The sequence below is a fragment of the Piliocolobus tephrosceles genome, chromosome 12 (assembly GCF_002776525.5).
Source record: "Piliocolobus tephrosceles isolate RC106 chromosome 12, ASM277652v3, whole genome shotgun sequence".
NCBI classification, from domain to species: Eukaryota; Metazoa; Chordata; class Mammalia; order Primates; family Cercopithecidae; genus Piliocolobus; species Piliocolobus tephrosceles.
Window position 1 is genome coordinate 99,872,927 of NC_045445.1, and position 17,492 is coordinate 99,890,418.

Below are 17,492 nucleotides of genomic sequence, written 5' to 3' on the forward strand. Positions count from 1 at the left end.
TACTCACAAGGAAGATAAACACCAAGCTCAAGGCAGTAGAAGGAGGGAAGGAAATGGAATCAGTACAAGAGCATCTATAATATCACATATCTTTTAAAAACAATCTGAAGTCAATAAGGCAAAACATTAATGTTTGACAAAAGCAGATGCTTGTTACAGCACCCTTTATACTTTCGGTTTTTTAAAAAAATCAACCAACAGTTTGGTTCTGAGGGCAAATGCTTGACTCCTTAGCCAGGCTTTGGTTGACATTTGCCTTGGTGCTTTTGACACCACAGTCTGTCAGGCTCTATCCCCACCCTGGTGAGCTCCACAGTACAAAGAGGCACAAACAGTACAAATGCCATGGGGCCTGGACCAAGCAGGGGCTCTAGAACCCCAAAAGATGCCAGGAGGGAGTGAGCCAGTCAGGGAAGGCTTCCGAGAAGAGAGGACATTGAAGATGAGTCTCAAACTTGGGCCTGTGGAGAAGATGCGCGGCCAGGACACCCCACCCCCACCCCCGCCCTCGTCTCCCCCAAAGCCCGATCTGGCTCTGTCGATTCCCTTATCTGCCCACTCCCAGCTGCCTCCTTGCCGGCTGAACTGTCGCCGCAGACTTCTGAGCCCGCGCCCCCTCCACGAGGATGGGGGAGGGAATGGGGTGAGGCCTGGCCTCAGCCTTGGGGTTTCCAGCTCTTGCGGGAGGCAGGGCTCTGGGGCGCCCCACTCCTCACCCTTGGCTTCTCTTCCTGAGCCCTTTGTGCTCTCCAGAAATGAAGAAATGGGGTGAGTCCAGCAGCCAAACCCTTGTCTTAGCTCTTAGACATGCCTCTAGCCTGCCATTCCCTGTGAGGACAGATTTCCCTATGTTGAGACCACTGCTTCTAATAATAATAATGAGAATGAGAATTCCCATTTATAGAGCACACCATTTATGGTGTGCCAGCAGGCCCTGTGCTGAGTGGTTCCTATACATGTGGGGGACTATGACTGTACCCGTTTTCCAGATGAAGAAACTGAGGCTCAGAGGGTGTCCGGCCCAGGAATCACACAGCATATCAGTGTCAGAGTTGAGACAAGAACCCAGGGCCCTGGAGGAACATCTTCATTTCCATACACCTACGTAGACCCAGTCTGGAGGTGAGGGCAATTATATACACTTGCACCACAAGGAGCTGGTAAGAATGTGATAGATTTATGGGCGGAGGGAGCTTAGCACAGTGCCTGGGGTCACTCAGCAAATAATGCTGCTGCTATTATTAGTCTATTAATGCTAGTATTAATATCAGAATTAAAGAATCCTGGGCAACATAGCGAGACCTCATCTCTACTGAAAAAAAAAATTTTTGCTGGGTGTGGTGGCATGCACCTGAAGTCCCAGCTACTCAGGAGGTTGAGGTGGGAGGATCACTTGAGCCCAGGAGGTGGAGGCTGCGGTGAGCCGAGATCATTACTGCATTCCAGCCTGCGTGACATAGTCAGATACTGTCCTCCAAAAATATTTAGTATGTATCATTATCACTATTGTTGTTAGAATAGTTTTAGAATTAGAATTAGAATAGTTTTAGAATAGTATTACTGTTAGATTAAAATTAGTATTAGCATTAGATGAGTATTACTATGAAAATTAGTATGTCCTCATAGAAGTAGAGAGTAGAATAGTGGTTACCAGCAGATGGGAGGGTAGGAGGCAGGGAGGGATGGGGAGAGGCTGTCAATGGGTACAAAGCTACAGTTAGATAGAAGGCATAAGTTCTGGTGTTCTAATGCATAGTACAATGACTAGAGTCAACAATAAATGTGCATTTCAAAATAGCTAAAAGAGGCGTTTTTGAATGTTCTCATCACAAAGAAAAGATGAATGTTTAAGGCGATGAATATGCTAATTACCTTGATTTGATTACTACACAATGTATACATGTATCAGAACATCGTTTTACCCCATATATATGTACAACTATTATGTGTCAATCATAAATTTAAAGAAATAAAATTAGTTTTAGTGTATCTATATTACAATTAATATTGGTATTACTCTTGGTGTCAGCATATTATTAGCATTAGTACTAAAAGTAGTTGCAGGGTTAGAAAGGGCTGTGTACTCTCCCTTGTATACAGTAGGCACTCAATAAATAAGGATACTTAATATTTATTGAGATTTCAGATTCAAGTAAGCTAAAATCATGTAACATGGGTTAAAACTCATTTAGTCTCCCCAGTCACTGCATGGAGTGGCTTATTGGGATACATTATTACCCCATTTTTACAGATGAGGAGCTAAATTCCAGAGGGGATGGTAACTCTCCCAAGGTCACCCAATCCGTTAGTGTTTAGGGCAGTCTCTGAACGAGGATGAACTGGCTCTAGAGTCCATCTCCTGAAACCACTGCCACTTAAGTCAGAGGTGTCTTTGTAGTCGTTGTCTTTATTACTGATGAGGGCTGAGCACGGGGCATGGCACACCAGCAGGAGCTCAATAAATAGGAATTCATGGGCTTGCTCTATTTCCTCCTCAAATCTCTCATTTTGCATATGAGGACACTGAGGTTCAGAGGAGTGAGATAAGAATGGTAAGATCCCTCCAGGGTGGGCCAGTGGGCAAGTCGACCCCACTGACCTGGGGCTCCATCCTTGCCCTCTGCCCTTCGTAGGTCTCAGTCTCCCCATCTGTAGACTAGGTGGGCAGGACAGCTCCTTGTCCCATGTGTGCATGTGTGTCAGATGCTTTCATGTAGAAAAAGTGCTCAGGTTAGGTACAGGTCTATGAGACACTGTGGTTGTTGTCATTAATATTTGGAGGAGGTGGAGCAGGGCAGGAGTGTGGGGACTGGGGTGCAGAGGTCTAGCCACATTCTAGTTGTCCCTTGCTGAGGGCTGAGGGCAGAGCCACAGGCTACATCAACCAGATCCCCCCATCCCACTTGTGCGGGCACCACATGCCCAGGGTGTGATCCAGTCTGCCACCGGAGGTCTAATGACCTTCCTCTGAGTCTGTCTCTGAATATCCCTCTGTCTCTGTCTCCCTTCTCAGTTATCCACTTGTGTCTTTGGCTTCTTTCCCTTTCAGGTTTTATCTGTCGCTTCTGTCCATCTCTGTCTCTCATTCTCTCTTTGCCTCTCTCTATCTGTCTTTAATGGTCTCTGGTTCTCCCCGGATGTCTCGCCCTCTTTGTTTCTCCTTTCCTTTTGTGCCCTCTCTCTGCCTCCTTCCACGTCTGTCTCCTTCTCTATTTATCTCTGTCACTCTCTTTCTCCCCATTTCCATCTCTCTCCGCCTATCTCTGTTTTTGTCTGTCTCTCTGCCTGTCTCTCCCACTCTATCCCTATCCTTCCCTACCCTATCTCACTCCTCGAGGAATCATCCCTGGCTCCCACCTCAGTTTCCCGCCTCCAAGGCAGCATGGTGGGGAAGAAGTTGAGGCCGCTGTCCCTGGGTGTTCCTACCCCCACACCCTCACCCCAAGACAGCCTGTTACTGCGGCGCCAACAGCCACAGTCGCCTACATCTGATAAGACTTATCTGTTGCCCCAGGGCAGGCTGGAGCTGGCGTAAGCCCCAGTGGGGCGCTCAGTGAGTATGCCCCTGACTCCCGCCAGCACTGGCCTGGCCCGTAGGCTTAGCCTGGGTCATCAAGGTATCCCACGGGCTCTAGTTCAAATCCAGCAGAACCTCTCTGAGCCTCACTCTTCTCACCTGCAAAATGGGTACAGCCACATCCCTTCTCTCCCTGCAGCCAGGAAGACGCACATACATAGGAGTCCAGCCCACACCGGCCCCGCACACCTTAAGGGCTTTACTCTCTGAAAAGCTCAGTGAAGTCGTGAAACCATATCTGCTATTTTCATTTATCTTGGTTTCAGTCTACTTTGCTTGTCTGGACACTACAGTCCCTGGGAGCCTAAGTTGAGCGGGGTTCAAGAATCCCCAGCGTGGGCAGGGAGGGTGGAAGAGGGGCTCCAGTGCCCAAGAGGTGCCCCACAAGCACGGGACCCGGCCCCTCCCCTGGACCGCCCCACCCACTGGGGCACCAGCCACTCCCTGGGGAGGAGGGAGGAGGGAGAAGGGAGGGAGGGAGGGAGGGAGGAAGGGAGCCTCAAAGGCCAAGGCCAGCCAGGACACCCCCTGGGATCACACTGAGCTTGCCACATCCCCAAGGCGGCTGAACCCTCTGCAACAACCAGCCCAGGTCAGTCTCAGCCCCCACTGAGCTCCCACCAAGGCAACCCTGGGCCTGCTACCCCTACCTTTATGGCTACCCACCCCTCAGCTTGCTCCAGGCTCCCCAACCCAGGGCTGGTCCCCAAAGTGTCAGCCAGCCCTGAATCCCTTTACAGCTCCTCAGACCCACCTGTCTTTCCAACTCCCATTTCTACCCCAAATCTACCCCTTAAACCCCACCTCTTTCTGCCCTCCCATCCATTCCATCCAAGATATCTATATCCTCTGGATCCTTTCACTTTGCTCCCTGTACTCCTAGGTCTGTCTCCCCTAAACACTAACTCTGCCTCTCAAAACATGACTTTATCCCCCGAAATCCTTTCCTTGTCCCATATCTGATTTCCACTCACCCAAACTTGTCTCTGTCTCCCTGACTTCTCCTCCAAACCTCACTTTTCTGCTCCCAAACCCCTTATCCGCTCTATAACACCTTGTCTTTGCCCCACTCTCTGAACCCCCAAACCTGTCTCTGATCTGCCAAACCCTAGCTCCATCCTCTTACCCCATCTCTCCCTCTCAAACCCACTCTTTGTTCCCAATGACTTCTCTCTGATCTCCCCAAACCATTTCTCTCTCCCAACTCCCTGCCTACTCAGTAAAATATCTGTCACTCCAAATACCAAGTCGACTCCCCAAAATCTGTTCTGCCGCATGAACCCTCATGTCTGCCTTCCCAAAACCCTATCTCAGCCCTAAAACACATCTCTTTGTCTCCCTGAATCTCTCCAGCTCCAAGCCTTTCTCTACTCCAATTCTATCTTGGCTTCTCAAACTCCCCTTTAATCACTAGCCACATTTCTGTCTCCAAACAGATCTTTCACTCCTAAACTCCATCTCTCCTCCAGAAAAACCCTTGAACTCCCCAGACTTTTCTATGACCCTCAGAATCTGACTCCCACACTACTTCTCAACTTTATTTCTGACTCTCAAACTTCGCCTCTGATCCCCCAACCTCGTCTGTTTTCACAACCTATTCCTGAGCCCAAAATGTGTCCCTGAACTTTCAAGCTTGTCTCTGCTCCATAAACCCCCATATCTGCCTTCCCCCAAACTCCATGGCTACACCCCAAACCTCTCTCTCACTTAACCCCATATCTGACCCTCAAACTCCGCCTCTATCTCCCCCCAAGCCCCGTATCTGCTCCCTAGACCTTATATCTACTCCCTTCAGCCCCGTGAGACCCTCCCTTGAGGGCTAAGATTGGAATGTTACCTGGGGTGAGGGGCTGGGGCCGAGGGAGAGTGGAGGGTGCCGGCTGCTGCCTGCTGCTGCCGTTGGGGCAACACTTACTCTAGTGGGGCAGCTGATAAGGAGCTTTCATATCCCCCAGCCTCGAGATAAACTTTATCTGTGTCCGGAGAGTGATAACTGGGGGTGAGGGGGCTGGGCCCCTGCCATGGGAGGGGTGGGCAGCCCTGGACTCACCAAGGTGTGAAGTGCAGGGGTTGGGGGCAGTGGGGTTAGAGGGACATCATGGTGTGTAAGGTGGGGTTGAGGGGATGAGGGAATAGTAGGTGAAAGAAAGAGAGCAGGAGACACACAATGAGACAGGGACAGGAGGGAGAAACAGAGGGAGAGATGGGAAGAGAGAGACAGAGACACAGAGACAAAGAGCAAGAGACAAAAGAGACATAAAGATAAAGGAAAAACAGAGAGAGAGAAACTTAATGAGTAAGAGACAGAGACAGACAAGCGGCCGGAGAAAAAGAAAAAAAGACCCAGGAGCAGAAAAGGAGATAGAAATGCAGAGATACCCGCAGGTAGCACTGTGAAGAGACAGAGACTAACACAGAATTAGAGACAGAGAGGAAAGAGATAGAGACCAAGATGGGGAAGCAAGACACTCTCTTCAGAGAGCAACAGCAGGCACCCTGGGGCTGAGAAGGTGTTGGTGGTGGGCACACTTGTGGCCCATCTCTTTCCTAGCACAATCCCCAAGCCTGGGCCTGCCCCTTAGCCTGTCTATACCATGGGTCATGTAAGCAGGGGTGAGGAGCAGTTTGAAGACAGCCTTCTAGTCTAGCCCTGTCACTCCACCCTACAGACACAGAAACAGAGCAGGCCAGCACAGTAGGGCCAGAGCCAGCATTCCAAGCTCCTTATCCCGAGCTGCATGTGGCTGGGTATGGTCAGGGGTATGAGACTACTACGAGGCACATGGACATAAGGTCAGAGGGCCCAAAGAGAGGGAAACAGAGGGAAGAGACAAACAAGTGGGAAGAATGGGAGACATGCAGAGATGTTCAGAGAGATAGAGGAAAGGGAGAAAGCAAGAGTAACAGAAAGAGAGAGCCAGAGAGAGAAACATGGAAAGACAGAAAACAAGACAGAAAATCATCAAACATTTACAAAAGCACAGAAAGAGGCCGGGCGCGGTAGCTCACGCCTATAATCTCAGCACTTTGGGAGGCCAAGGTAGGCGGATCACTTGAGGTCAGGAGTTCAAGACCAGCCTGGCCAACGTGGCAAAACCCCGTCTCTACTAAAAATACAAAAATTAGCTGGGTGTGGTGGCACATGCCTGTAATCCCAGCTACTAGGGAGACTGAGGCATGAGAATCACTTGAACCTAGGAGGCTGAGGTTGCAGTGAGCCGAGATCGCACCACTGCACGCCAGCCTGGGTGACAGAGTGAGACTCTGTCTCAAAAAAAAAAAAAAAAAGCACAAAAGGAGAAGACAAGACAAGTTATATCATAGAAACACAGAAAGCTGGGGTAGCTACAGAGTCAGACTTGAGAGGAAACAGAGTCAGGGGAAAGAGCCCTGGGGGACAGAGAGGTGGAGAGCTAGACGACAGAGACACACACAAGGCAAAACAGAGGCAGAGGGCCATCCCACAAGTCTCAGTTCAGCCGCAGGCCATAACCACCCCCAATACAGCAGATGGGGAAACTGAGGCCTGGGAACTGAAAGAGCCTGAAAGCAGAACTATGGTGGGCCTCCCAAGGGGAGAGGGTACCGGTAGAGGTACCTCCCACCTGTCACCCTCTTCAGAGGAAGTCAGTGGCCTTGGGGTGATTTCAAAAGTTGGGCGGGGAAGGCAGAGATAAGCAGTGGGGGGTACTGACCCCCCCACACCAAGAAGTACGGAGGAACTAAGGGGGCCTTCTGTCTGTAGATGCAACGGAGGTGGAGGGAGGAGGGAGTCAAGCCCGGAAACCATGGGGTTTCTGAGAAAGTTAGAGGGCAAGATACAACAGATAGGGATGAAGTTGGGGAGCAGAGGATGGTGAACCCCAAAGTCCTGGGGGAAGTGACCAAGAGGCTCAAGGGACTCTGGTCCTGCACCCCACCCACCCTCACCCAGACTCTTCTAGAGGGGGAGGGAAGAAAGGATGGGGGGATGGGGAGAATAAGAGGAAGTGGAGGAGGGGAGAGGAGATGGGGAAAGGGAGAAAAAGATGAACAGAAAAGGGAGAGAGGAGAAGGATGAAGAAAATGGAGGGGAGGAGAAAATGAGTAGTAGGAGAAAGGAGTGGAGAGTAGATGTAGACAGGGGAAGAGAGGCCAAACATGGTGGCTCACACCTGTAATCCCAGTACTTTGGGAGGCTGAGGTGGGAAGATCACTTGAGGCCAGGAGTTCAAGACCAGCCTGGGCAACATAGTTATACCGCATCTCTACAAAAAAAAACAAAAACAAAAAACTAGCCAGGCGTGGTGACACACACCTGTAGTTCCAGTTACTCAGGAGGCTAAGGCAGGAGGATCACTTGCGTCTGGGAGGCAGTGGGTGTAGTGAGCCGAGATCATGCCACTGCACTCCAGCCTGGCAACAGAGGAGACCCTGCCTCAAAAAACAAAAGTGGTGTGTGCAGATGGGGGAGAGGGAGATAAGGTGTGTGAGGAAGATATAAAAGGAGAATGAAGACAAAAAGAGGAGGACAAGGAAGAGGGGAAACAGGAAAGGAAAAGGAGGAGGTCAATGAGGAAAAGAAGAAGGTGGAGAAGAAAAAGGAAGTAGGAGAGGAGAATGAGAAAAGAGTGGAAAGAGAAGGAAGTGGGGAAAAGGGGGACAAAGAAGAGATGGGAAGAAGAGAGATGGGAGAAAGAGGGGGAAAAGGGAAGAGGGGGAGGAAGAGAATGGAAGGAAGAAGGGAGAGGTAGGAGCAGATGAAAGTGGAGGAAGAGCGAGAGGAGGGAGGAGAGGAAAGACAAACAGGGCAAGATGGGGAGAATGAGGAGGAAGATGAAAGGAGGGGCACACAGGAGTGGAAGGGGGAGATGCAGGAGGGAAAAGAGAGGACAGGGAGGAAGAGAAGGAAGGGAAGGAGACGGGAGACTAAGGTGAGGAGGAGGAGGGGAATGGGAGGTGGGAAGGAGGAATATGGAAACTGAGGTGATGGAGTGGGAGAAGGGGGAAGGAGGGAAGAGGAGCAGGTGAAAGGAGGTGAAGGACAGAGGATTTCTGTGTCTGAGGACCCCTTCTGTCTTTGCAGGCTAACCCCCAGAGGCTCCATGGAGTTCCCTGGCCTGGGGGCCCTGGGGACCTCAGAGCCCCTCCCCCAGTTTGTGGATCCTGCTCTGGTATCCTCCACGCCAGAATCAGGGGTTTTCTTCCCCTCTGGGCCTGAGGGCTTGGATGCAGCAGCTTCCTCCACCGCCCCAAGCACAGCCACCGCTGCAGCTGCAGCGCTGGCCTACTACAGGGACGCTGAGGCCTACAGACATTCCCCAGGTAACTCCATTGGGTGGCTGTCTTGGCATTGGCTAAGTGCTGTTGGGGTTGCCATGGAGATCCTTGGCTAGGTCAGAGTACCACTGTGAGGATATCTCAGAAGTGGCTGGAAGCTTCTCAAATGGATGTGCCAACCACTTTCCCTAGTTAAGGGCAGACCTGGGAATTCCAATGCTCCTCAACCTGCCACATTGGGGCGACCACACTGAAAGGCAATATTGGAAGTATGTGGTGGTTGCCCTAGTTGTTGAGTGATCTGTGGAGCTCCAAATCCCAACAGTCATCCTCAAAAGTCCACTTGGAAATGGTCATAGGTTATTGCAGAGGCCACACTGACCAGTGGGGGTCAGGATCCAGGAAGCATCCGATGGCCAGCAGCTGTTCTGGCAGCCTGTGGAAAAGCTGGGAACTTGGCCACCATGTTGGGGGTGCCGGGAACCACTGCACCCTGAGGTGGGCTAACCCTAGACTGATTTTGCCTCTTCTTTCCTCTGTCCCTACCTGCCCCCCAACAGTCTTTCAGGTGTACCCATTGCTCAACTGTATGGAGGGGATCCCAGGGGGCTCACCATATGCCAGCTGGGCCTACGGCAAGACGGGGCTCTACCCTGCCTCAACTGTGTGTCCCACCCGCGAGGACTCCCCTCCCCAGGCCGCGGAAGATCCAGATGGAAAAGGCAGCACCAGCTTCCTGGAGACTTTGAAGACAGAGCGGCTGAGTCCAGACCTCTTGACCCTGGGGCCTGCACTGCCTTCATCACTCCCTGTCCCCAATAGTGCTTATGGGGGCCCTGACTTTTCCAGTACCTTCTTTTCTCCCACCGGAAGCCCCCTCAGTTCAGCAGCTTATTCCTCTCCCAAGCTTCGTGGAACTCTGCCCCTGCCTCCCTGTGGTGAGGAACTCAAAAAAGGACAGCGAAGTTGAGGTGGGAAGGGTGGCCCAAAGTAAAGCTGAGCTAAGCCTAGCCCCCTCTTCTCCTCTTCACCCCACCAGAGGCCAGGGAGTGTGTCAACTGCGGAGCAACAGCCACTCCACTGTGGCGGAGGGACAGGACAGGCCACTATCTATGCAATGCCTGCGGCCTCTATCACAAGATGAATGGACAGAATAGGCCCCTCATCCGGCCCAAGAAGCGCCTGGTAAGACCACAGACCTGCTTCACCATATACACAGGAACCCCTGTCCTCATCCTGTACAAGAAGCCACCTATTCTCATTGTATAGGAACGCTGTTCTCATGTTTACAGGAAGCTACTGCAGGCCACCCTGTACGGGAACCCCTGTCCCAATATCACATGGAAACCCTTGCCTTCATCCTACACAGGAAAATCTCATTCCGTATGGAAATCCTTGCCCTCACCCTGCATAAGAACTCCCGCCCTTTCCCTGTACAGGAACTCAGATCTATAGAAGCTCCTATCCTCAACCTACCCTTATAGGCTTCAAACAGAAACCTTTGTCCTCACCCTGTAGACCAGTGTTTTCGTCCTTGGCTTCACACTGCAATCACCCCAGGTCCCTTCTCCCAGATGTGCTGATGGAATTGGACTGGGGTGCTGCCTGGGCATCAGGATATTTTAGCTCCCCAAGTGATTCTGATACGCAGCCAAAGCTGAGAACCACCAATGTAGTCCCCCATAGAATACAGAACAAAAGGAATCCCTTATACCAGACAGGAATCCCTGTACTGGCCCCATACAGAATCCTCAGGCATCACCTTGTACACAAAGCCCTGCCTTCAACCTGACCCTCACTTGTTGGGTCCTCCTGACATCCCCCGTGAGCCTCTTACCCCGACTTCCACATCCCCAGGGCACTGATCTCACATCCTGTCGTCCCCTAGATTGTCAGCAAACGGGCAGGTACTCAGTGCACCAACTGCCAGACGACCACCACGACACTGTGGCGGAGAAATGCCAGCGGGGACCCCGTGTGCAATGCCTGCGGCCTCTACTACAAGCTACACCAGGTGACACCCTGCCCCTTGGAGCCACCCCTCTGCTTTCCTTGTCTTCATGCCACACTGCCCCGGACTCTGTTCCTGTTCCACCTTCTCTCTTTCCCCACAACCCTCTTTCCTCTTTCCCCTTCCTCCTTTCCCTCCTTCCTCCCCCTTCCCTCATCTCTTCTACTTTCCCCCTTCTCTGTTATTACCCTCCCTCCTTCCTTCTCCATTCCCTCCTCCTCCACCCTCCTCCCTCCTCTCCTCTCCCCTACTTCCAGGCATCAGTTAATCTCCACCCCCCTGTCCTAGACCTTGGGCAGCTCCTATCAGCCTTGGAGGCTTTCCCAAGCTCAGGGTCTCACAACCTCAGGATTCGTTAAGACAATCTCTGCACCCCAAAATTATCTTACCCTGAAGGAAGTGGGGTAGAGAGGGTGTCCCTGGTTGAGACACAGAGATGCAAAGGTCTGGAGTTGGGGACACCCACAGCCTCCCTTTTGGCAGGTGAACCGGCCACTGACCATGCGGAAGGATGGTATTCAGACTCGAAACCGCAAGGCATCTGGAAAAGGGAAAAAGAAACGGGGCTCCAGTCTGGGAGGCACAGGAGCAGCCGAAGGACCAGCTGGTGGCTTTATGGTAGTGGCTGGGGGCAGTGGTAGCGGGAATTGTGGGGAGGTGGCTTCAGGCCTGACACTGGGCCCCCCAGGTACTGCCCATCTCTACCAAGGCCTGGGCCCTGTGGTGCTGTCAGGGCCTGTTAGCCACCTCATGCCTTTCCCTGGATCCCTGCTGGGCTCACCCACAGGCTCCTTCCCCACAGGCCCCATGCCCCCCACCACCAGCGCTACTGTGGTGGCTCCACTCAGCTCGTGAGGGCACAGAGCACGGCCTCCAAAGGAGGGGTGGTGTCCTCCTCCTCTTGTAGTCAGCAGTCTGGACAACCCAAGTCTCTGGGCCCTAGGCACCCCATGGCCTGAACCTTCAAAGCTTTTGTAAAATAAAACCATCGAAGTCCTGAAATTGGGGGTGTGTCTGTGCGTGGCTGGACAGCAGAGCCAGGTGGAGTGTGTAGCAATGCCTGTGGCTTTCTGATGACAGTGCCTGCCTGCAACGTGTGACCATGTGAGGCTGGCTGAGGTGGCACATGTGACACTTTGTGACCAAGGTTTATTATTTTTTTTTTTATTTTTTAATTTAAATTTTTTTTTTTTTTTTGAGACGGAGTCTCGCTCTGTCGCCCAGGATGGAGTGCAGTGGCCGGATCTCAGCTCACTGCAAGCTCCGCCTCCTGGGTTCCCGCCATTCTCCTGCCTCAGCCTCCCGAGTAGCTGGGACTACAGGTGCCGCCACCACGCCCGGCTAGTTTTTTGTATTTTTTTAGGAGAGACGGGGTTTCACTGTGTTAGCCAGGATGGTCTCGATCTCCTGACCTCGTGATCCGCCCGTCTCGGCCTCCCAAAGTGCTGGGATTACAGGCGTGAGCCACCGCGCCCGGCCCTTGTGACCAAGGTTTATGTTGTGTGATTGGAACAGTCTATGTGAAACTTTTTGTGAAATGTCCAGGTGGTTCCATATGTCATGGTAAGAGGCCATGCAGGGCCTGCTGACGGTGGGGGTGGTGCCGTGTGACTGTACGAGCACACTGGAAGTGTGTGTGATGGAGCAGGTGATAAGGAGGTATGCAGGGCTGTGGTCGTGCGGCTGGGTACAACGCTGGGGGACCTTTGAGACAGCATGACAGCATACATGGTGGGCACAGAATCTGATAAAGAGTCTTGGAATGTTGAACAAGAAGTGTGTGTCAGGATGTGTTTGTGGGTCTGGCAATGGCAGTATTTCGCTGCAAGTCCCTGTGCATGGGCGTGGGTGTGCATGTGTGTGCATTACGTGTGGCATGTGCCATGTCACAGTGTCTCTGAGTGACCGACAATGTGAACAGCTCTGCGTACATTTGTTTGTGGAGGTCTCAACAGGCAGAGTTTCAGAGGGTGTAAGTTAGGGACTCTTCCAAGGGACAAAAGACACATTTAGGAAAGGAATGAGGAGAAGGGTGGAGCTGGAATGGTAGCTGGCAAGGTCAGAGGCCAGTGCTGGGGCGCGGGGTTGTCTGTGGGTCTTCCTGTTGGATGGGTCTTATCTTGCTCAGCCCAGCTTGGCCTGCAGCCCTGTGGGAAATGGTAGAGAATGAGAGGGGGAGATTAGGGGGACAAAGCAGCCCCTGGAGGTGGTTTCAACCTCAGTAGGTGGGGCGCTCCACACAGTGCCAACCCCCTCCCCAACACTCCCACTCACCTGGATGAGCTGCTCTCCCCACAGTGAGTCTGTTTCTCAATTTCACAAACACACAAGAGCATACTCTGAGTCAGGGGACATCCTAAGGCAGACTGCTTAAGTGGCTCAATGGAGGCCACACAGCCGGTGGCAAGGGGCCCAGCGGGGCAGTCTGGCCTGGGGTCCATGTGCTCAGTCACTCCCCACAGCCAGCAGCAGCACCCTTTCCTGAGGGTTCACTGTGGGTCGGACAGCAGGCTGGGAGGCTCCAGTTGCTTGAGTTCATTAGTGCCTGAAACAAATATTCTGAGGATAATATACCCATACTCATTTCACTAATGGAAGAGTGAGGCCCAGAACTGATGAGTAACTTACCCTGACCACCAAGTTTAAAGAGCGGATTTTGGATGGGGTGACACCCCCAGCCCAGCAAATAAGTGCTGCCCACACTTAACTGCTCTTTATGGCTTCTCCCCTAGAGCCCTGGATATGGGGGTTGCAGGGACCCATAGGTCCTGACCATATTATAGGTAAACAGTTGTCCTCCACAGAACACCAGCCCATCCATCAGCTAGTGGACATGCCAGCTCAACTGAGTAGCCTGCTGCAGAATCACAGAAGTCTATGCTCATTGTGGGCATTGTCCACAACAGCCCTGATCCCATAAAAGACATGTGTCTGGCCTCCCCTCAGAAGCCCAGCCCTCACACCCTGCAGGAGGCCCCATCCTCTAAAAACCCCTCTCAGAACCTGTGCTGGACATATGCCTGGCCCCACCTTGTTCAGGAACCCTGGGCCTCGCCCCTATAAGTATAGCTCTCCAAGCCTGGTACAGAAGACTAGCTCTGAAGCTCTAGGGGAACCCTTCATCTAATTATCGACAGGAAACCCATCCTGATCCTGTACAGGAATGCCAGCCCTTGGATAGTAAGAACCTCTGCCTAACCCCAGCTGGAGACGTCTGAACTAAGCTGTAAGGAAGCCCCTGCACATCTTGGACAGGAACGCTTGTCCTGACCATCCACACAAGCCCCAGTCTCCCTACACAAATCCTGTATTGACCTCAGACAGGACTACTTTGTCCTCACACTGCTGCAGTCCTGTCCTCCAGGTAGCATTTTAAAAACACCTTGCTCACAATAAACTGAGTAGTAAACCATGAACCCAGCTCTGTCTTTACAGAAATCCCTGTCCTCAACCTCTTCAAGAACCCCAACTGTGTGTGGAACCTCTTGCCTTCATTGGTGACAATGATCCCTGACATTGCCCTGCACAACAATCCGTGATCTCACACCCTATCTGGTAGAGTCCACAGGAACCCATGATCCAACTCTCTACATGAACCTCAGTCTTAAACTTGTATAGAAAACCACTTCCTGACCTTACGGCAGGAATGCCTGTCTTGACCGTTTACTTTAAGCCCTGACCTCAGCCTATACAGGCACCTATGGCCTCACCTGATACAGGACCCCCCGCCTTCTCACTATATGGGTGGCATTTACTGATGCTGCATGAGGCTCCTGGTCCTTACCTTGCATTAGCTCCACTACCCTAATCCTCTACAGCAGGGGTTCCCAATCCCCAGGCCATGGACCGGTACCGGTCCATGGCCCATTAGGAACTGGTCCACACAGCAGGAGATGGGCAGCAGGCAAGCAAGCATTACCACCTAAGCTCCGCCTCCTGTCAGATCAGCAGTGGCATTACATTCTCATAGGAGCACGAACCTTATTGTGAACTGTGCATGCGAGGAATCCAGGTTGCACACTCCTTATGAGACTCTAACTAATGCCTGATGATCTGAGGTGGAACAGTTTCATCCCCAAATCATCCCCCACCATCCGTGGAAAGACTGTCTTCCACAAAACTGGTCCCTGGTGCCAAAAAGGTTGGAGACCACTGCTCTACAGGAAGCCTGACCCTAAAACTGTACCGGAACCTCTGACCGGTCTCTGCAGAAAGCCTTTGTCCTGAACCTCAACAGAAATCCTTTACTTTTACAGTAATTTATTTACAGGAATCTCTGTAATTTACAGGAATCTCTGATCTTCATAGGAATTTACAGGAATCTCTGATCTTTATAGGAACTCCTAGCTTCACTCCCTGGAAATACACTGCTGATCCTGAACAGGAAGTCTAATGTGATTCTCTATAACAGCCTTTTCCCTGGCCTTGTCCTAGAAGCCCCACCTGCACCCTGTACAGGAACCACTGCCCTGACCCAACAGAAGAAACACCAACCTGAATCTCTGAAGGGGCAGTGTCCTAACTACACACAGGATCTTTGTCCTGACCCCGCACAGGAACCTCTATGACCCCCAGCAGGAACCTGTGTCCTAAGCTGGCACAGAAAATCCTGCCCTTACACTCAACAGGAACCTTTGATTTGTGTCTTTAGAGTAATCCAAAGAATGAACCAGTATAAAAAACCTCTACACTGTAGAGGAACCTCTGTTCTGAACTTGAAAAACCCATAATCAGAATCACCATGAATACCTGCCTGGAGACTGCACAGGAACCCCTGGCCTAACCCTCAATGGAATCACCGTATCTGTCTCTAGTAACACAGCTCTGATCCTGGACAGAAATACCTGGCCTGAGTATGCTATGATCCTCTGGCCTGGCCGTCTACAGAAAACCACTCTCTTGGCCTCAAAAGGAACACCTCACCTTAATCTGTATGGGAAGAAAAATGCCTTCACAGCTTTCCCTCTCACTTTACAATGTCTCCAACCTTTGTATTTCCCTGCAAACCTGCCTTACCAGGTAACAGAATCATTCTCCTGACCCCAGACAGGAAACACTAATCTGACCCAGAGATGCTCCTACCCCTACACAGTAAGAGTCCCTGTCTCAATGCTTTAAAGAGAACTTTCTATAGCAGTGCTGTGCAATAGAAATATGTGAATCACATGGGTAATTTTATATTTTCAATGTAGCCACACTAAAAAGAGAAAAAAACCGGATAAAATTATTGTTAATAATATCAATATATTTAACTTTACCCAATCTATTCAAATATTATTATTTCAACATGTAATCAATATAAAAATTACTGAGCTATTTTAAACTTTTTATACTGAGTTTCGTGATCTGGTGTACATTTCACATTTATAGCATATCATCTCAAGTTGGACTGGCCACATTTCAAGAGCAGTAGCCGCATGTGGCTAGTAGCTACCATATAGGACAGCATAGGTCTGTGGGGTCTATGGAACCCTATAGCAGACACTGCTATAAGCTCACTGAAACCTGTTCCTGTTCTTCCTGAGCTCACTCTACCTTTTCCAACATCCCCTGCTGATAGATATGGGCACAAGACGAGTTCTGACCAATGGAGTATGAGCAGAAGTGACATATACCAATTTCAGGCCTGGCCCATAAAAATCTCTCATGCAATCCTCCATTTTCTCTCTTTCTCTGACTACCAACTGAAAACCGACTAACTCCAAGGACCTAAAGGAGGACAGAGTCACAAAATAGAGTTTGCCTGGGTCCATGAATGAACAGTAATAAATATTCAGATTGGCTTTTGAATGAGCAATAAATAAACATTTATTTGTTAAGCCCCTGAAATTCTGGGTTACAGCAGCTAGGATAATTTAGCCTAATTAATAATAATCTCTCTCTTTTTTTTTTTTGAGACAGAGTCGCCCAGGCTGGAGTGCAGTGGCACAATCTTGGTTCACTGCAACCTCCGCCTCCCAGATCCTCCTGCCTCAGCCTCCTGAGTAGCTGGGATTACAGGTGTATGCCACCACGCCCGGCTAATCTTTGTATTTTTGGTAAAGACGGGGTTTCACCATGTTGGCCAAGCTGGTCTCAAATTCCTGACCTCAAATTATCTGCCCACCTAGGCCTCTCAAAGTGCTGAGATTACAGGCATGAGCCACCATGCCTGGCCAGTAATCTTTTTTTTCTTTTTTTTTTTTTTTTTTAGACAGGATCTCACCCTATTACCCAGGATGGAGTGCAGTGGCACAATCTCTGCTCACTACAACTTCTGCCTCCCCTCCCAGGCTCAAGCGATCCTCCCACCTCAGCCTCCCAAGTAGCTGGGACTACAGATGCACACCACCACACCCAGCTAATTTTTGTGTTTTTTATTGAGACAGGGTTTCGTAACGTTGCCCAGCTGGTCTCGAACTCCTGAGCTCAAGCAATCTGCCCTCCTCGGCCTCCTGAAGTGCTGGAATTACAGGTGTGAGCCATTCTGCCTGGCCAGTAATAACCTCTTGACTGAAATCTACACACTTGATTTTACTATCTATATGAACACAAGCTCTGAACCTATACAGAAACACCTGTAACTCAGTACTGGCCCACCTGGATCTCTTTGTAGGAAGCTGTCATAACATAGGTCTAAGAAGCCCCATCCTGGCCCCGAACAGT

The 17,492-nt window shown here is 50.9% G+C and overlaps 1 protein-coding gene across 2 annotated transcripts; it reads left to right on the forward strand.

Annotated features, from left to right (window-relative positions):
• The first annotated feature begins 609 nt into the window (after positions 1-609).
• GATA1 (GATA binding protein 1) lies at positions 610-11,849 on the forward strand. Of its 2 annotated transcripts, none has more exons than XM_023201922.2 (6): positions 610-768; positions 8,643-8,881; positions 9,397-9,774; positions 9,876-10,021; positions 10,725-10,850; positions 11,331-11,849. In XM_023201922.2, exons 1-6 carry the CDS (start codon positions 764-766, stop codon positions 11,700-11,702), a joined length of 1,266 nt encoding a protein of 421 aa, XP_023057690.1. In that variant the 5' UTR covers positions 610-763; the 3' UTR covers positions 11,703-11,849. The 2 variants fall into 2 exon arrangements, with proteins under 2 accessions (XP_023057690.1, XP_023057691.1); XM_023201923.1 differs by lacking the exon at positions 610-768 and adding an exon at positions 4,025-4,169.
• Positions 11,850-17,492: the final 5,643 nt, after the last annotated feature.

Excerpts from the sequence above, each read along its gene's own strand:
- GATA1 (XM_023201922.2), top strand. Across the intron at positions 9,775-9,875 it reads TCTGCCCCTGCCTCCCTGTG|AGGCCAGGGAGTGTGTCAAC; the intron begins GTGAGGAACTCA and ends TCACCCCACCAG. Across the intron at positions 10,851-11,330 it reads TCTACTACAAGCTACACCAG|GTGAACCGGCCACTGACCAT; the intron begins GTGACACCCTGC and ends CCCTTTTGGCAG.